Source organism: Cebidichthys violaceus, unplaced genomic scaffold (genome assembly GCF_023349555.1).
Source record: "Cebidichthys violaceus isolate CVI_PGR_0920_01 unplaced genomic scaffold, fCebVio1.0.p SCAF_13, whole genome shotgun sequence".
Classification (NCBI taxonomy): domain Eukaryota; kingdom Metazoa; phylum Chordata; class Actinopteri; order Perciformes; family Stichaeidae; genus Cebidichthys; species Cebidichthys violaceus.
This window is the reverse complement of record NW_027176296.1, coordinates 14,539,863-14,560,205: the sequence shown is the minus strand read 5'-3', so window position 1 is coordinate 14,560,205 and position 20,343 is coordinate 14,539,863. Positions and strand designations below refer to the sequence as shown.

The window sequence follows — 20,343 nt, the reverse complement described above, 5'->3', positions numbered from 1 at the left end:
ACTCAGGCTATTGTGGAGCACAAGTGGCTCTCTGAGGAGAAGGAGACGGAGTAAGAAAGGGTGGGGTCAAGGTTCAAACGAGCGGCTCCCATTGGGACTCCCTTGCTGTTATCAAATTTTGTTGAGACACAAAAAGAGCTACAGTCTCATTCCCAAGACCATCTTGAGGGAGAGTGAAGGAGGTCATAGGACAGCGTTCTTTGTGTCAGAGCGTCAGTCCTTCCAGAGCTCGCCGGTCCGACTCCCAGTCTTCACTCTGCTGCTGCGCTGAATTGTTCAGCAGCTGAATTGTTCCTCAAGCAGCAGAGCTTTTCTTCAAGACGTCCATTCACTGTGAAGCTCAGGTAGGTCTTTTGTTCTTCTACCTCAGATTTTGATAAAGCAGTAGAGATGTTTTTTGGATAGCTTTATGAAAAGTCTGGCTGCGCACTGTGGTACTCTACTTAAATTGTTGCTGTTGAACAATATATCCTTTAGCTACAAAGTTCAGTGTGCAGTAGTAGCAAGAGTTTATTCTGTGAATGTGTCACTTTTGTCATGTAAATCCCAAAACAGCTCAGCTTTGTGACAGATCTTTTGATGACAATCTACTTTTCAAGACCCTTCCAGCATTTAATCCAATTACCAAATTTCACATTGACTTTATTCTACTTTGGGTTTAACTGTGACGAGTTTTAACAAAAGAAGATTCTGCACATTACAGCTGTCACCGTTTTGTCGCAACAAATTGTTACCGACTAATCCCTGGAGAGGACCGGTGCCAGGATGCTCGGTCTCCTCTCCGCCGACACTCGCACAGATCTGCTTACCCAGATCATTGTGATGAAGGCATATTTCAGGATTTGCCTCTCTTGAGGATTATCCCTCGGGGATCCGTATTTACGGGAGCTTTTTTACATTGAGCGGCGCAGCTCCTGGTTTGTTATCCCTGCTGGGACTGCAACCCTTTTTTCTTGGGGGGGCTCGTGAATGTGCCGCTTCTGAGCCTTTGGCTGAGAAATGCCCTCCGTTGTGGGTCTCACAGCTCCAGTATGCGCAGGAGCGTAGCGCACACACTGAAGAAGAAAAAAAAAACCTACGCCGCTACATCTGGCTGGTTCCTAATGGGCCAAATGTCCGATCAGTGAGCTGGTGAAACGGAGATTTATCCCAGTCAGATAAAAGAAGAGACAATCCCTTTCCCTTTTTGTTAAGGAGCCTTGTAATGGTGCAGCATTTCACTGTTTGGTGAGCTATTTGCATTGTGTATTTGGGAACCTCCCTTCAGCTAGAAACATCTGTGGGATGACAAGTTCATCCTCTGCTGCACATGTTTTGATGCTGTTCTTGGATCCTCCACAAAGTGAAAGTTCGAGAGAAGCCTTCCCTGAGATTAATTATTGCTGTTCACGCCCCGGAGACGTTTGTGTAGATGTTGGGCTGAAGAAGATTAGAAGGAGATAAAAACGAATAAAGAGGAGTGGACAGCTGGAACTTGTCCGGAGAAGTGGGTGGTGATTTTTGAGGTGTGTCAAAATAGTCCTCTAAGATTGAAAAACAAAAGACAACGATGCAATCCTTTGAGGAATGATCAAAATGACGTTGGTCTGTTTGAACTTAAAACTGTCACTCAGGAGACTCAAATGTAGGCTACAGCAATCATAAATGCATTGCATGTAAAGATAAAAATCTTTAAAGCATTTTTTATTTATTTTTTCTACCAACATTATTTATGTAGCTGTAACCATGAAAGAAATAGTTTGACACGTCAAACTAATTGAGAAGATACTACTAGCTTAGCTTAGCTTAGCTTAGCTTAGCACAGAGATTGTAAACAGGGGAGCGCCGCTGGCCTGGCTTTGTACAAAGGTAATAACATCTACTGACGAAAAACTACAACTATTTTGTTTTTGTAGCGTTACGGAAACAAAGGAGATATAACGTGTTCACTGGCTTGCTTTTAAAGTGCGAGTTGGCGGACATCTATTTTCCAGCTAAGCTAACTGGCGGCTGCCTCTAGCTTGATAAACGAACAATCATGAATCTTCTCAGCTAACTGTCGGCAGGAAGGTGAATAAATGTCCAACCTTTTAAAAAAAAAAAAAAGATAATAACACATGGAAACACATTTTCACTCATCTGGTAAGCTAGCATTACAGTAGGTTTGGAATTGATTTTTAGACTATATCATTACACATACAGCAGCTAATTAGTGTTTACTGCACAGTATTGGCCCCAATTCCCCTGAGAGTTTTCAGTTCAGTCTAGATGAAACCATTCTTGCTGACAAATCAGACTCTGACGCTGTACGCTGTACAAAGAAGATCTGATGACTTAGACTTCCTGAACTTAATAGTGTGCGGAGGAAGTCTCATACTTGCACGGGTCAGAATGAAGTAATTATCCGCTCCGAGAGCATGTGCACATTAGCCGGGGACACTGACATCTATTGTTACCTTGCGAGACTGGCACAGTGACAAGTACTCTCCCTGCCTATTGTGTGTGTGTGTGTGTGTGTGTGTGTGTGTGTGTGTGTGTGTGTGTGTGTGTGTGTGTGTGTGTGTGTGTGTGTGTGTGTGTGTGTGTGGAGTAGAGTGGACAGGGGTTGGGTTTCCTGTCACTGGGGCAGTTTGCTGTCTGAATACTAACAATGAACAATTTTAGAAATCAAAAGCACGTGTTTAGAAAAGTCATGACTCCAATGGACTGTTTTAGTTGTATCCATCCCGCAAATATACATTAGTTGCTTTATTAATAATCCCAAAGAGAAGAAATGTTTGCAGTAATTATTCCTGACATTGCTTTTAGGATACATTTTAAACTATTTGCTTGTCTCCTCAGTCACCAAAATGGAGTCTGCTACAATGGAGCTGCCCTCCCTTCTATCCAATCAGTCATCAGAGAGCTGTGCGGCTGTGGATACAACGGTTGAGAACACGCTGTTTGGATGCTTTTACGTCCTGGTTTTCTTCCTGGCGCTGAACGGTAACAGCCTGGCTCTCTGGATCTTCTCCCACCAGCGTGGCGCTTCTTCCCCGGCTAACGTCTTTTTGATTCACTTGGCTGTGGCAGACTTGTCCTACGTGATCATCCTCCCGCTGAGGGCCACCTACCACCTCACTGGCGGCCACTGGCCCTTTGGCGAGGTGCCCTGCAGGCTGGCGGGCTTCTTGTTTTACGTCAACATGTACGCCAGCCTGTACTTCCTGGCCTGCGTGGCGGGCGATCGCTACCTGGCCGTGGTGCACGCTGTGAGGTCGCTGAAGGTCCGCCGCGCCCGCTACGCCCACATCATCAGCTTCTCGCTGTGGGCCCTGGTTATCGTCTCCATGGCGCCGCTGCTAATCACCCGCCAGACTGCGGAGGTGGACGGCATGACGGTGTGCTCGCAGCTGTACAGAGAGAAGGCCTCGCGCAATGCACTGATCTCCCTGGCTGTGGCTTTCACCCCGCCGTTCCTCGCCACCCTGACTTTTTACCTGCTCATAATCCACAGCCTGCACCGGGGCTCCAGGTTAGAGCCAGCCCTAAAGCTGAGGGCCCTGCGCACCATCGGCCTGGTCATGCTCATCTATGTGGTCTGCTTCCTGCCTTATCATGTGAGCAGGGCCACGTTCATCCTGGGCTACAACCACCCCGGTATCTCGTGCCAGACACGCAGAGGCCTGAGCTTGGCCAACCGCCTCACCTCCTCCCTCACCTGCCTGAACGGTGCCATGGACCCGCTGATCTACCTGTTCGGCGCGGAGAAGTTCCGCGGCACTCTGATGCGATTGTTTTGCAAAGATCCGATGGCCGTGTCGGGAGCCACCAGCGGAGAGTTGAAGGGAACACACGAGAGCTCTGTGAGCGCCAAGTCTGAGTTCTGAGGAAGAGAGATTTGAACTCGGTCCGGAGCACTGTTTGATGGAGATGCATTTCCAACACAAACGAAAATCGGTTTCTTAATTGACTGTTAATATAGTTGAAGTGCCACTGTAGCCCCACTAAACTTGAATTAAAGACACGGTTCCAGAACCCACCCTACGCCTCATTCACCGTCACAGACTTTAACTGTGTGAGTGCCAGAGAGTTTAAGGACTCCAGATGCCATTCGAGGACTAAGAACAACACTTTGTGAACTCACGATACCTGGACATGGACATTCCCATGTCCAGTAAGTTTGAGACTCATATTCCAAATGTAACCTAATCAATTGAAGATAATTCAGTTTAAAATCTAAATGGTACTTTTGGCCCAAATTAACATAATTGTAAGTTACTTTCATGCCATCATAAGTCAAAAGTCTGGCGAAAAAGTCCAGAGATCCTCCCAACGTTAGCCCTTGCCGTCACAGCCATCAGAGTCTGTGAGACATCAGTTGCCTGTGACCTCGACAAGAAGAAAGTTGTTGTGTCTGCCGTTTCCACAAGCTTGTTGTGTCAAACACCAAATGATCAAATATGTACATAGTCAACTTTTAATGGATATTTTCTGTTACTGTTTTTGTATCCTATGCCAAATGCAATGAATACTTGTTAGCTTTTAATTAAAAAAAATGTGTTATCTAGAGTGTTGTTAGCCATGCTAGCGTTGTGTGGCTCTGTTGATGGCAATGTCGGTCAGCTGGTCCACCACTTTGTACACACTGAAATATCTCAACAACTATTGGATGGGTTGCCATGAATTATAGACATACAGATATCCATGAAGGTCAATTTTTTATTTGTGCTGAAATTAGCATGTTTGCATGCTAACACTCGAAAGTAAGATGGTGCGGTAACTGCTACCTGCTCAAAAGAATAGGCCCATTCTGTCACTGCAATGATACATTGGTTTTATATACTTGGCATGTGATTGGATTGTTTGACCAATGCCTTCAAAGCTATTGAAATTCCCATTAGCCTCGACTGTGCTTTGCTTTTAGTGCTAAATAGCTAACGTTAGCATGCCAACACAACCAGTGCTAAGATGGTGAACATGGTCGACATTATACCTGCCAAACATCAGCATGTTAGCATTGACATTGTGAGCATGTCAGCATGGTGGTGCTCAAAGCACCATTGTGCTTGGTTAGCATGGCTGTAGACTCTGTGTTGTTTTAATATAAGGTGTATTTTAAATCCACTTACAAATGTATTTTTGACAGTACCATGTTTATTTTCTTTTTGCTAGACAAATCTTAATTGTACATATATTCTTCATTCACTCTCCTATGCTATGCATTTATTGTTTTGTACACATTTGTATGATATTGCACTATTGCATGACAAACTATTAATCCCTTTTTTTATACCATGAGTCAGTTTGGCTTGACACCATCTGCAGTCTGTGACAGACAGACATGATTAACACTGACTGAGTAAGATGTGAGTTATAAGTGTACTTCGCAGCTCCAAGTTGTATTTAATAAATGAGTAAACGTTTGTTTTCACAACCTCTGTGGATGATATGATGTGTCTTGTCTACACTGTCGCCGAATATTTCAGACTTCAACCTTCTCTTTGTGAAAGTGGGAGACCTATTTCGAGCGCAGGACAGAAACCTCCGAAACTGCAGTGACTTGTCACTGTGTACTTCTCTTTTTGTGTCATGTGACCCATGTTGTGGTTTGCGTGCATCTCATTTTCCTCCTCTTATTTCTGCAAGACTTCCTGTCCATCACATGAACAGGGCAAGCCATTTTAAACTTGTATTTCCTGAATGTACACATTTTAGAAAACCCCTAGCGCTCCTGATTCTTATTGAATCAGGAGTCAGGTGGGGTCTTCTGGGGTGGATATGAGCGCTTGTTTTATTCTAGGCCGAAGGTGATTTGACCTTTTTAAAAAAGCATCCGGGAACCAAATTAGGCTTTAAATGTATTTACAAGCACATTTATCAGAAGAATCGTTGACTATTTTTGTTACTTCCCCTTTTCACTTCATTCAACTTAACAAATGGCTTCACTTTCTTTCTGCACAGTTCACATTGACAAGCAGCTGCACAGGGAGGGAATGCTGGTTAATTATTAAAGTAGTGTGCTAGAGATTTCTACTCAGCAAGCGAAAGTCTGTATTTCCATTTACAGCTCTGCAGATCTGTCATGTAACAGGCAGAGCGGAGGCACCAGGGCCCTCCTCTCTTAACTTCTCAAATGAGGAAGTTCAGAGGCGAGCCAGTAGCAGCTTCCTTTTGCAGCTTTCAGAGGCAGGGGATGAACAAGTGAAAGAAAGGACTTCAAAGTACGCACCATGAAAAGTTGACAATAGCCAGAGAGAATAACTGAGTCAACTTTGGTTTGCTGGAATATAGTTTGAGAGCAGATGCAAAACTCTTGAGCTCTGGCTCTTGGGTGAGAAACAGGATGCCGAGTTATCAGCCTTGGTGCCATGGTACTATAACTCGATCCAAAGCTGAGGATCTACTTTCCAAAGCAGCAAGAGATGGAAGCTTCCTTATCCGGGCCAGTGAGTCCATACAGGGAGCGTATGCCCTCTGTGTTCTGTAAGTTGGCATTACTTGTTTCTAACTATTGCGCTGACAGTTGCATAAAGTGGACAATGATTCGTGTTCCTTGTTCAAAAAGCATTCATGATATGTAACATGAGTTGTGTATGATCCTAACCAATGGAAGAAAAACATGACATGGCTGTTATATGGAATGTTTTTGGCAACGGGAAAAAAATAACATCATTTGGACTTTTTGAGAAAAAGTTAAATGTATAATAACACATTGCACTGCAATGCGAGACAAGTTCCTCTTTATTTGGCTACTGTGCTACAACAAAGCAACACCCAACTCATATCATTTTTCAAGAGAGAACCTCCATTTAAAGTGCCACCTGAACTGTTTGCATGCGTATCACATTGGAAACACCAGCCAGCATGTTTCTTTACCCATTTGCATTATTTTGACCACAGATACCAGAACTGTGTGTACACATACAGAATCCTGCCAAATGAGGACAAGAAGCTCTCTGTCCAGGTGGGTTGACAGTTTGACACAAGCCAGCATTATTTTGGTCCAAATACAGATTCATTATTATGGTTGTAGACTTGTTGGTATTAAGCATTTACATCATGAACATAACGGGCCTCTAATATCAGAATTAAATGCTGGTGTGCAGCTATTTTGAAATCTACACTTAAAATGTGCTGTAGCCTATATTTAGCCATATGTTTGTGTCACTCCGTCCTCAACTTTGGTCCAGACTTCAACAACTCAACAACTATGGGAAGGATTGCAATAGTCTGCTTCTCTCTGAAATTGCTTTTTTATTTTTCACAAAATAAGCAAATATTTCTGCAGCTCTGACAGCTTGATGGAGTAGCAGCTGATCCCCTGACATTTCATCGAGCACCATTTCAACTTTGTTCCACACCTAGCAAGCAACTTTGCATGTAAATGACGTCTAATCGTTGCCTATACCCAGACGTGATGTCTACAGTAAAACGCGACTCAATCTCCTCAGCTTTAGGCCTACTTTTTGTTTAGTGAAACGTTAGCATGCTAATACACTAAATTAAAATGGTAAACAGTATACTTTCTTAGCATCATTTAATAGTTAATGTGTAAAACTTCCTGTAAGAGGATACAATAGCAAGTCTGTGGGGATTAGTGACTGGTGACGGGTGACTCTAGATGCAAGACTTAGGCAGAAACTACTGAATACTACTATTGCTAGTATTGTATTTGCTTGATATCTGTCTGTTACCATTGTCATATAACTTTGGTTGTAAAAGAAAAATAATGATTATAATTACATCCACCTGTAGGAAGTGAAAGTAGTTGGTGCTTGTGAGTTAATTTAGGCAAATGTAATTGAGTATCATCAGCATAGAATTAAAGCTAGAGAAAGCGGAATCATATGGGAACATGCACATTTACCACTAAAAAGGACCTATTTTTTTTAATGCGGAATATCAGTTACTCTTCCTTGGGAGGACACGCAACCTGTAAAAATGAAAGCATAGAAGACACTTACAGAAAATCAAACAAAAATAACGCTGCTAGTATGGAGTACCATCATGCTAACCAGTTATCAATAAGGTAAAGAGAATAAACTAAATAAAGGGACTACAATGTCAAAAACCAGTTACATCTTTTGAAAAAGCACTATACAGCTGCTGAGAGAACTTAGCTGATGACATGACAGCTCTAGGTAGGCTGAAGGCTCCACGTCTGTGGAGGAAACCACAGATGTGCAAGCAGACATATCTGACATCACATGGGAAGTAGACCTGAAAAACTATGTCACCGGTTTATAAAAAAAACAAAAGATACGAAAGTCCTCCAGAAAAATAACAGCACCACATGACATTGCAGTTCTGCTGAGGTTAGAGGACAATTACATGTCTTCTGTGATCTGCTCTTCAGGCCTCTGAAGGAGTTCCTATCAGGTTCTTCTCTATGCTGCCTGAGCTGGTGGAGGCATATTACAGTCCCAACATGGGTCTGATCACACATCTGCAGTACCCTGTCCAGACGGAGGAGGAGATGGACGAAGAGTCAGGTCAAACAACTTCACTTCATCTGAACAGTGGCAGTAATGCAATGAGCCTGTGGAAGATTTAAAATTCTTAAACAACCCCATACTGTACCTCTTTGTCCTGCAGAATCCAATAATCTTCCACCGCAGCTCCCACCAAGGAACTTCTTGGCCAACGATGTGAAAGACAGTGACCCCAAGTCTTCTGAGCCGGCCTGCAATTCCTTATCAGACACCTACCTGATGAGGCTGCAGAATATGGACTTGTCCATGTATGGTCACATTTGCAGAATTTGCACTTATGCGCCTCAGCCAGAGAATTGACTTTGCAAAGTTTCTGCTAATACATCAGCAGAAATCGTTGAGTTCCACGATTATGGGCAGTGATTTGACACTGTGATGTGACTGAACTGGTATGTGAATAGAGTGTTGCAGGGATGACGCATTTTTGTAGGCTCAACCCTAGAAGTTAGCATCGTACTCGAACCAAAGACTCATTAATAAAAAACATTGACTCCTAGACGAGGGAATTGGAACCGCAAACATTTTCATTTCCATGTTTTAAGACTCATCCCTGCAGCACTGCATAATGAGATAGTGTAGTGGCGTTAAAAGTGTTCCCATGTTTCCAGAATCCCAGAGGAGCATCAAATGGCTATACAAGAATACTTCAGGACCTCAATCTGCTTGGATGCTGAACAAGTACAGTATGGTAACCCTAACCTCTCCGGGCTAAAGAAGCTAACAATGGCTATCTGCAAGAATCTAAACAGGTATACATTAAAAAGAATATGTTTTATAGATTACAATGTAAAGGGACGATTTAACCATGCTCTGCCCTCTTTTTGTGAGACAGCGAAATCTCCCGCATCCTGCCAGTTCTGGAGGTCTTCCATCGAGCGTTGGACCAGCAGCTCTCCCCAGGATTTGGACAGTTTCCAAAACAAGTGGGTGGCTCCTTTGATCCTTTGCAGCATTATCAACTAACACAAAAATAACCTTATCATAATGTATTTTTTGCTTGAATTTCAGAATTCTAGCGATTCAGGTCAATCTGTATCCTTTAAGCTTGAGCGACTGACAAAACTGCTCTACTCTATAGAAGATAAGGTAACATATGGCTCATTTTACTGACTGACCGTAAACAATCTTGGTTATTTTTGGTCTCTCACTTCTCTATTTCTCTTTTTTCAGGCTAAAATGTCTTTGTTTGAGTCTGTTGGCTATGAAGGAGGTCACAGGAAATCTGTCATACCTCTCGTCACGTTTGAGGTGCTTCTCAAAATGAGTTAATGTGTAACACTGCAGTAAAATTATATTATGTAAAATGTCTGGCAGTTTGTGGTTTATTTGACCCGTTTCCTCTTTCACTTGCAGGTCAAGCAAGAATCTCTGGCTATCCCTACGAAGATGTTCCTGAAAGTGGATGTTGAAAGTGGGAAGCTCTTTCTCAAGAAGTCGAAAGATGGGCCTGAAGACAAATTCTTTGTGCACAACAAAAGTAAGAAATCACACCGCTCTCGAACCTCATTCCTTTGTTTTTGTAGCCATGCAAGCAATGTGGCTCTAGCGATTGTTAGTCTGTCCAACGCTTCGGTCCAGACTGAAATAATTATTGGATGGATCGCCATGGAATTTGGTTCATGGTCAATCAGGGTCCCCAGGATAATCCTTCTGACTTTGGGGATGCCCTGACTTTTCTTTTAGCATGTAGTTTAACAACTGCTGTAAACCATCAATGCGGCTCATTTTAATCAAAGTACTGTGGTCATTTTTCAGTCCTGCAGTTGGTGAAATCCCAGCGAATGCACACCAAACTTGTCATCGTGGCGGAGTCAGAGAAAGAGAAGATTTTGCGAAAAGAGTTTACGTTTGATGACACAAAGGTGAAAAAACATCTTATCATTTGGCTTGGTTCTGATTGACCTTGAGGCCCCTGGAAACGTGTTTTTAAATAAAGTATCTATAACATTAAATATTGATTGATCAAATTTAAGTGACACTGGGATGGCGACATTAGCATCGGTTTCATTAGCGTCAAAGCCACAACCGTCAGCACAAGTGTTGCAAAAATCTGTTTTAGCACCAAAACAGTCGTCTCATGTGAAATAAGCAAAACTGTTCCAACAGAAAATAGTGTGTTCATGTAGGAGCCTGTTTCTTATAGAAAGAGGCTGATAGAGAAAATACCATTTCAGGGGCTTTAAGTTTTCAGTCACATGAAATTCATGAGTAATGATGTTTAAATGCGTTCGTTAACAGAAATCATCTTTTTTTCTTTTTTAAATGTGTCCCACCAGAAAAGGGAGGGCTTTTGCCAACTTCTTCAACAAATGAAGAACAAACACTCTGAAAAGCCTGAACCAGACATGATCACAGTGTTTGTTGGCACTTGGAACATGGGTAACAAAGTTAACATCGTGAATGTTTAACTGAATTTGAATTCATGTCTTACAATGTAACCACAAAGTAAAATACTTCACAAACCCCCAGGAAATGCCGGCCCCCCCCACAGCATCGACACCTGGTTTCAGTGTAAAGGCCAAGGGAAGACACGAGACGACTCTGCGGATCACATCCCGCATGATTTTTATGTCATTGGGACTCAGGAGGACCCTTTGGGCGAGAGGGAGTGGGCAGACACAGTGAAAGGTGTCCTGAGGAAAATCACAAACATCAGCTTTAAACAGGTGAGTGACCGGGGCAAAGTAGCACATTTTCCAACTGAGTGCAGCAGCAGAGCGCTGATGCATCACGTCATCTTCTGACATCCAGGTGGCGAGCCACACCCTGTGGAACATACGGATTGTGGTCCTGGCAAAGCCTGAGCACGAAAACAGGATCTCCCACGTGTTTTCGGACAGTGTGAAGACAGGGATCGCCAACACTCTGGGTAGCCATTCGGTGACGTGTCATTAAAGTTCATTGAGCGATTACCCATCAGCACTCACTGTGGTGTTTGTTTTGTAGGAAACAAGGGAGCAGTGGGAGTGTCCTTCATGTTCAACGGTACGTCCTTTGGCTTTGTCAACAGTCACCTGACCTCCGGAAGTGAGAAGAAGCTCAGGTGAGCAACAGATTACACTTTAACCAAAGTCAGACAGTTTGCATTAATTAGTGACTTTGTAAATGGATAAAACCAAATTTGAATATTTCAGGTGGGTTTTAACATTTACAGTTTCAGTTTGATTAACTCTCTCTAAACATTATCCACTGACTGTCGAGCTGCCACATTCTAGATGAGACAAGGTCCCCATTATTTGTTACTTTGTACTCACAATACAATAAGCTTTAGTAGCAGCTGCAGGTTCTTTCTGGACTTCTTTGTACAAGGTTTTTGCCTCTCAGTTGCCAAACATATTTAACTATTTTTAATTAAATAGTTCAAATGGATTTTAAAAAGAAAATAGCTCTATATTTTCCTTTAATTCATTTTTATCTTTCACAGGGTCATTATATTTTCATTCTTGTGTGATTACATTTTACTAGAATTTGTTTTGTGGCACCATACCCCCTTTATTTCAATTTACAATGTTAATGGTCTTCAAAAAATAAAAAAGATAAAGATCAGTAGATAAGACAAGATAAGGCAGTATAATACAACATTATCAACCAGTAAAAGTAAATAGGATTTTATATAGTGTAAGTACATTCATAATACAGTAGTCTAAAAATAATTTTGCATTTATGTTCAACTATCATTATGTAAATCACAAACAATTCCTTCATAATGCCTATTTTGCTTGATTAATATGAATGTATATAAATGCAGGAAATAGTGTTCACATTGTTTTTATTTGTAATTTTTATTCCTATTCATTAATCTAATTTTTGTTGTTGAAGAACCTCTGACTTCACTGACGTCATACTTTTTGAAGTCCTTGCGATAACGTCGGCTGTATTTGCAGACGCAATCAAAACTACACCAACATCCTGCGATTCCTGAATCTGGGAGACAAGAAGCTCAATCCATTTGACATCACCCATCGGTTCACCCACCTCTTCTGGCTTGGTGATTTGAACTACCGCGTTGAATTCCCATCTACAGTAAGTCGTTCAATGCAGTTTGCAGCGTAGAAGTGACACAAAAATGATGTAACATGATAGCATACTCTATGTACTTGTCTTGGAACCAAATTAATTGAGTTTCTATTGTTAGAAATCTTCCTATTAACAACATGCATGTGTCATCTTTTTATGTAGCACATTTCATGTTTTGTCATGATCCAGCAGTGGTTTACTTCAGTGAGTGTTGCATAAATGAGCATGCTGGTTGTCAGGTGTCTGAGCTCTCAGCTGCTAACACTTCAAGGCAGGATAAGTCACTACTTTGCACTGTTTCCCTTCACAGGAAGCTGAGTACATTGTGACAAAGATCAAACAGCAGCAGTACCAGGAACTCCTCAGTAAAGACCAGCTCAACATGGAGAGGAATGATGGAAAGGTCTTCTTACATTTCGGTGAGCCTTGGGCGCATGGAGAATATTGATCAATACAGACATGCAGTGAAATGTCTATAATTTAGCTTATGTTGTATGGGATCAACTCTCTATTCATTCACTGTCAGAAGACATTTAAAATACAAGCACGTGTTTTTAACAATGATTTTATTTGGATTGCAGATGAAGAGGAGATCACATTTGCTCCCACGTATCGCTTTGAAAGAGATACGCGAGATAGGTATGCCTACACAAAGGCCAAAGCCACGGGGGTAAGCTGATGTTTAGTTGGATGTCTTTTCCCTGTATGGCTCCTGTCATGCCCCTTAGTGCAGAAATACATTAAAGGCAAATACGGCATTGAACACAACTCTCAGCTGACACAGAACATGCTTTTTACTTTAAGTCATCTAGGTCAAAAAGTCCATGTGAACATATGTTGTGGCTTATAGAATATGTATGATGCAACTCATCTACAGGCTCCAGGATCCATTTAACTAATGTCCCTTTTAGACTTATGGAACCTTGGGAATTTTGATGTCCTGAATTGATTCATACCAGCAATAATGTTTGATCATGTTTCAACCTCCCAGCTGCTTTTTAATGCTTAAACTGCTGCTTTAAAGCCTGATCCCTGAAACTGTCATATTCAGTATTTATATGTGTGATAACTTTAACTCTACAGACAAAATACAATTTACCCTCATGGTGCGATCGTGTCCTGCGGAAGTCATACCCTCTGGTTCATGTTGTCTGCCAAGCATATGGTGAGGTCAAAATTTACTTTTTTTTTGTAGTGCTTTATTTTTCTGGGGTCTATGATCTCTGAATAATTTCCTATGATTTCCTCCCAAGGGTTCTAGAACAATGTTGTTTGGAAAATAGAAGAAGATTATTCCAAATAACTGTCTTTTATTTAGTGCGCAGCAGGTGGGCTGAACATTCTCCAGGCCGATAGCTTATTGTAGATATTTTTGGGCTCTGGAAGACATATTGGTCGTACATATGTACATAGTGAAAGCATTGAAAATGTTATTTTCCAATTTAAAATGTCACACTCCTCACACATCTTGGTCCCAATTCTTAAAACGCTCAATAATTAATATTGGTACATCCAGTATTTGTCACGCAATGAAAAAAATATGACATTTGTCTACAGATAAACATTTGTCTACACACAAGCATACAATTCAACAAATATGATCATTATTTATTAATAATAAGACATTCATATTTACTCAGGTTTGAATATGGCTGTTTTTTAAAGGAAACTTCCAAGAAAATTATGTAGAAATTATTTGGAAAATATGGACCTGTGAAGTGTTACCATGTTTATGTTTTTTAAGGGGCACTCAACCGATTTTACACATGAGGATCAGTTTACTTGTCATGAGAAAACGTGAAAACATTTGTATGATGTTGTGCAGCTCACAAGAGAACTCTCTAAAGGGATGTGAGGTTTGATAGGTGTGGGCCTTTAACAGGCAGGGAGGGTCTGACAAAAGACAAGCCACACTAGAGACTGAAAGTCAATTTATATCAGAGTCCGCTGCATGTCTCGTTATATCTCTTTAGACCTAAGTGATTGTGTCTGGCAAAATTGCTGGAGTGGCTCTTTAATGATATTTAATGAGACTTTCCAACTCGCAGGGTGCACCAACGACATCATGACAAGTGACCACTCACCGTTATTTGCCTCATTTGAAGTCGGAGTAGCCTCACAGTTTGTCTCCAAGCAAGGTATGATCTCCATCTCTGACCCTACGCAGATGACTCTGTGTTATCTACTCCAAAAAAACAGGTCTTTTTTTTGTCATTTTTTCAGACCCAAACAGTGCACCTCAAGGCGGAATACAGATCATGAACTGTATGGCCATCTTGTTGACAAAATCAAAGACCAAGTTCTTCATCGAATACCATTCCAGCTGCTTGGAGAGTACGTTTCGTCTCATATGACCGTCTCGTTGGATTCTGGTTTTAAAATGGGCTGAGATGATCAAAACGAATGTCTCTCTAAATACCTACAGAAACTGTCAAGACGTTAGAGGGAGAGAACACGGAGCACTTGGACGGGTCCATAAAAGTTTGGTTTGGCAACCAAGTCGAGGTAAAACGAGGGAGGGAGCTTTAAGTGTGGAAGATGACTTGTTCCGGTAGGTCACCATGGTGTGTTGTCTCTCTTGTCCTCTCAGCTCACCCCCATCATCTCTGACCCAGAGTACCTGCTGGACCAGCACATCCTCATCTGTGTGAAGTCGACAGACTGCGACGAGTCGTACGGTAATGAACTCAAACATGGTGATGCAATGCTGATGCGTTGAGCTGAGTGGTATTAACAGTCGGCTGGTGTCTTATCTCCAAAGGGGGGGGTTGTGTTGCTCTGCGAGCTGCCCAGTTCTGCTACACCGAGTTTCAGGTCACACTGACTCACCACGGAGAAAAGACGGGCACTTTGACAGGCGGCATCCAGTTACGCACCTCGGAGGGCACTCCCACCGAGAAGTTATACGGTGAGCCTTGAAATCAGCTCAGGACTTACCTCTTAAATGCTTTCTTCTACAGTTCTTGTTGCATCAATGTTTCACTCTGCTTTCAGATTTCATTAAAGTTGAAAAGGATGACACTGTCGCCTCAAAAGGCAAAGGCGGCGACACAAACAAGTAAGGCTTTTTTTTCTTCTTCACTTGGTTGTTACCTCTCAAAATATCTCAAACATGACATCCATGAGATTTTTTTTCTGTCTTCTTGTTGACAGGTTTTCCGTCACCCAAACACATGATATTTCCAACCCCAATTACATGGGAATGACCTATAGAGGTGGGAATGTGGTAGATAAAGGTTGGAGTTACAGCATGCCACCAAAACACCTTCCAATCGCCGGACAAGGGAGTAAAGATGCCAAGAAGGGCGGTTATGACGTGAGCGGCACACGCAGTCCCACAGGAAAGCCCATGTAAGAGCCTTTTTCTGCTACAGAAACTCTGTGTTCAATCAAAAATAGCTGATGTGATTCAGCTGACAGTGAAACTGACTTTTCCTAGGGGTGAGGATGAAAAGGTGTCAGAGATGTTCGACAATCCGTTATACGGTGCGATGGGAAAATCACGGTGCAAGGACCAAGACCACCAGCAGAAGGACTTCCTGGCGCCTCCAGATCCCAACTTTTCAACCTCCAAACTGGCAGACGGAGACCCTGACCGCCCCCCGCTGCCTACCCCGCGCATCCGCTCCTTCACCTGCTCTGAGGCCAAACCTCAACCTCCGACCTCCATCCCCTCACGTGCTTTAGCGCCCAAGAAACCAGTGATGCCGTCGCGTTCGGAAGGAGGGATGGTGCACAACCGGCCTCCTTTGCCTTCCAAGTCCCGGCCGGGCATGCCGGAGCCCCAGAACCAAAGAGACTACAGAGAGAGCTCCGAACTCCCCAGCAAACACAGACCGCCAGCAAGACCTGGCCAGCCGCAGCCTCCCAAAGACAGTAAGGAACGCTCTTTTTCACCTATGGCAATTCGTTTTTTAAATGTAATATAATACTTATGATTGTGCTCTTTGTTTTTCGGCAGTGCATCCTGAAGTGCCAAAGATGGGGCGTTCTGTGAAGTGAAACCAGGCTGCAGCGACTGCACAGCTACCTGCTCAGGGTTGTTGAAAACATTAAATTAAAAGTAAAGGCTTCAGCCAGTCTCTCCACCCTGCTATATGTATGTATCACCTATGAGTAACTAATGAAGAAATAGCTCTACATTTTGGGGAAAGTGCCGGTTCACTCGCTTGCTGAGAGTGCGATGAGAAGAGTGATACCACTTTCACGCCTGTATGATAAATGTGACACCCCAGCCAGTCAGCGTAGCTTAGCATACAGTCCAGAAACAGGGGAAAAAAACATCTGACAACCAGCTCCTTTTAAAGCTTGCTCATTAATATGTTTGACACTGTTTAACAGAGCAGGACTAGCAGTTTCCCTCTGTTTTTAGTCTTGATGCTAAGCTAAGCTAACTGGCTATTGTTTCATATTCTGTGTACTAACACGAGCCGAGCATCGATCTTCTCATCCAATTCTCGGCAAGAACGCAGAATGGTGTGTTTTCCAAAGTGTGAAACTTTTCCTTTGAAGTGATATGAACATTAGTGAAACATTTTCAGACTTTATTTCTGCTAAGCTCGCATTAAAAAGTAGGTTTGGAATTAAACTCTGCCGATTAAATAACTTTTACATATCATGTGGAGTTTTACACTATACAGTAGCTAACAAATGTGTACCGCACAGTATTATCCTCCACAGACATTAACATGTTTGCCATGAAGATGTACAATAAATGCTCGGATGAAAAAAAAAACAGCAGCTTGATTTTGTAATTTTAAATCTTCATCACAACAAAGTCTGCAGCAGAGACCAATTTAGTTCAGCAACACTTACATTGTTTGCTTCCATCTGCTGTTGTCTAAAAGAACTGCATGCAGAGTGAGAATCCAAACTAGTTCATATATTTAAAGCATAGAGGACATCCTACTTGGTGGTATTTAAAACATATCTGGCCATCAACTCCTACATTTTTTTTCATCTGATGTTGTCCAATCAGAGGTGTGTAAATGTGAGCTGCACTTTGCATTCACAGATTACATAATGGTTGCTCATGTGCCCGAGCAAGAATACCTTCTTTTTTCCCTTTGAATTGAATGACTAATAGAAATATTTTGTATTCTTAGTCCAGTCATTTCACCTCCAAACAACTAAGGAGGTTATGCTGGGCACATTTTAATCATTTAGTTCAATGGTTCCCAATTCGGGAGTTGGGACCCTCCAAGGGGTCAGTAATAAGATACATTTCAGGGATCGTGAGACAAAAAGAGGACATTTGACAATTTTTTTTACAGACTTTCCACCAAGCCTTACTGTTTGTCTTGAGCATTACTGGAAAATTCTACCTCTTAAGACCTATAAAACACACTGAGTTACTTTCTGGTCTGAGCTATAGGCATAATGTAACCATTCACAATGGATTCCAAGCAGACAATGCCTCATTTCAAGGGGTCACATGCCAAAAAGGTTGCAAAACACAATATTAGGACATCCTGGAGGGTGCAAAGGCCTCTATAGTTTTAGATCCTGTGCCTCAGGACCCATCAAGAAACTTGCTGAAAACCCAGCAGGTGTCTACATGTGCAGTACGAGCAGACCCGATAAACACTTAAGATTATGGGATATTACACAAGTCCAACCGATAAACAGCTAGATAGTCATTCCACTGATTCACTGAGACACTATGATTCATGTTTTACTTCACGGCGATGCTATAACGCTTTATGGTCCCATCGTCCACGTAACAAATCACAATAAACCTCTCTCAGGGTCCACAGTTCAATGTGTTTTCACACTCGTTAACGCTAAACGCACCTCTGGCGCCCTCGTGTGGTATTGGTCAGTAGTTGCATCGCGATCTGTCGCAGCAATAACACGTCATCAACACTAGACGCACGACCGCAAGAAACCAACAGCAATAATGGTAAGAATTCAATTTTGTACATATTAATTTGTTTTCAGTTGACATTAAATTACTTATTTGAAGAGTCCGTGAGGCGTTCAAGTACTCACAGCTCACTATACAGCCTCATGCGGTTTAGTTTGCTGGCTGTCTGCAAACCGGTATCGTGCTCGACATTTAGCTCGATGCTAACATCATCGTTGTCATGTCGTTGTGTGTTTTGTTTTTTTTAGCTATTCTACTCGTTTTTCAAGTCGCTGGTGGGGAAGGACGTGGTGGTGGAGCTCAAAAACGACTTGAGGTTAGTATTTGTCGAGTAAGTCGGGTAACTTTTTAACACCGTTTGATTTCGCCGCCATTATTTAACGTTAGCTAACGTTCGCTCAAAAATGCACGCTTTGGATTAACGTGTGAGGAGAGGAAACAATGAAACTATTGTAAACTCTTGTCATTTAAGTGCAGTGTCAGTAGAAAGTACTAGAAACATCACACAGTTAAATGCATTGGAGTTGTTTTGCATTGTTATATATTATAGTACACGGTATTCTTGTTATTTTGTCCACCACCTTTATGTCGAGACCGCTCGTTCACCTCCACTTTGTTCACATACACGTCTGACGTTAAGATGCCTGCAGTCATTTTAACACTGACGTCTCTCTTTTCAGCATCTGTGGAACGCTTCATTCCGTTGACCAGGTTAGAAATCATGATTCATTTCCCTCACTGTGAGTCGAAGCCTTTCAGCTGTTACATTTACTCTCTGACTGCCCACTTATGACTTGTGATCTTTTCACACGTGTGTTTCAGTACCTGAACATTAAGCTCACAGACATCAGTGTCACTGATCCAGAGAAATATCCACACATGGTGAGTCTTGGCTGTCATCCAGTGTCACTTCTTTGCGTTTGTGAGAATTCCTTTTAAACACGATTTTAGAGAGAGAATGTTTCAGAAGTCTGAAGAGAATCCTCTGTTTGGGGTCCCTTAGCTGTAAAACACTGCTACGGACAATGGATTTTCTTAAACCCTAAATACATGTGTACACACACACACACACACACACACACACACGTGTATGTGTGTGGTGCGAGTCCAGTGAGCATCCAGTGGATGTTTCCAGACTTGCATGTAGACGCGGAGCTCCTTTTATGTATGGAATATGTAATCCATGCAAAAGAAATGTATATATTACAATATACCAAAAGCGAAGCATATAGTGCAACATGGCAAACATGCAATACATAGATAGTAATAACCATACTTTATGGTTATTTCCGCATGTTGCACCTTTTATCAAATGTGCAAGCTGAGTTTGTGGCAACAACAAGTGTCAATACTTGTGTTAATACTGATAGTTGAAAAGACTCCGCTTTGCGCCATCTAATAGAATATCACTCGGGACAGATTCTGCGTCCGTCTCCTCCGCCGCTCTCAATGATGATTTCTCTTGAAACTCCACATTGTCTTGTTTCAATTTGCCGCAGCTGTCCGTGAAAAACTGTTTCATCCGTGGATCGGTGGTCCGGTATGTTCAGCTGCCCGCGGATGAGGTGGACACTCAGCTCCTGCAGGACGCTGCGCGAAAAGAAGCGATGCAGCAGAAGCAGTGATTGACCTGAAGGATGGGGGGGGGGATTTTTGTGACAGTGAATTATTATATAGTTTTGAGTTACATTCAAGATGATACGGTTTGTGCAGCTCTTGTGATTGAAGCAGTATTGGTCATGTTCCTGTGCTTTCACAAGGAACTCTTGCATTCCTTGATTATTGGAAATGGTCCTCAGCCGTTGGGAAGGCTTCGTTTGAGACTTCCTTTTTGTTTTGTTTGAAAGAAATAGAACTAAATTACATTGTTTGACCCCGGTAGAGGTAAAGATCTGTTGTAGTGTTTCTGTTGCGTAAAACAAGCACTGTTGCTTACCTTTAAAAAATTATGACTTTTTTTTTATTTTTATGCCACTTCAAAATAAAACGCTATTTTATTTACTTGTT

General features: G+C 42.1%; 3 protein-coding genes across 3 annotated transcripts; all 3 read left to right on the top strand.

Moving 5' to 3' along the window:
- The first annotated feature begins 91 nt into the window (after positions 1-91).
- Positions 92-5,399, top strand: gpr17 (G protein-coupled receptor 17). Its single transcript, XM_068707853.1, has 2 exons — positions 92-344; positions 2,821-5,399. The coding sequence occupies exon 2, from the start codon at positions 2,829-2,831 to the stop codon at positions 3,846-3,848; it is 1,020 nt and encodes a 339-aa protein (XP_068563954.1). The 5' UTR covers positions 92-344; positions 2,821-2,828; the 3' UTR covers positions 3,849-5,399.
- Positions 5,400-6,126: 727 nt separating this feature from the next.
- inpp5d (inositol polyphosphate-5-phosphatase D) lies at positions 6,127-17,197 on the top strand. Its single transcript, XM_068707852.1, has 27 exons — positions 6,127-6,444; positions 6,862-6,925; positions 8,318-8,453; positions 8,557-8,701; positions 9,062-9,202; positions 9,286-9,376; positions 9,462-9,539; positions 9,624-9,701; positions 9,807-9,930; positions 10,209-10,315; positions 10,730-10,832; positions 10,923-11,119; positions 11,205-11,322; positions 11,400-11,496; positions 12,338-12,476; positions 12,781-12,889; positions 13,052-13,140; positions 13,554-13,635; positions 14,519-14,608; positions 14,694-14,804; positions 14,896-14,975; positions 15,061-15,148; positions 15,232-15,378; positions 15,465-15,528; positions 15,624-15,821; positions 15,910-16,346; positions 16,432-17,197. The coding sequence occupies exons 1-27, from the start codon at positions 6,305-6,307 to the stop codon at positions 16,470-16,472; spliced, it is 3,294 nt and encodes a 1,097-aa protein (XP_068563953.1). The 5' UTR covers positions 6,127-6,304; the 3' UTR covers positions 16,473-17,197.
- Positions 17,198-18,300: 1,103 nt separating this feature from the next.
- On the top strand, positions 18,301-20,343 carry smx5. Its single transcript, XM_068707176.1, has 5 exons — positions 18,301-18,372; positions 18,585-18,652; positions 19,017-19,047; positions 19,159-19,218; positions 19,836-20,343. Exons 1-5 carry the CDS (start codon positions 18,370-18,372, stop codon positions 19,959-19,961), a joined length of 288 nt encoding a protein of 95 aa, XP_068563277.1. The 5' UTR covers positions 18,301-18,369; the 3' UTR covers positions 19,962-20,343.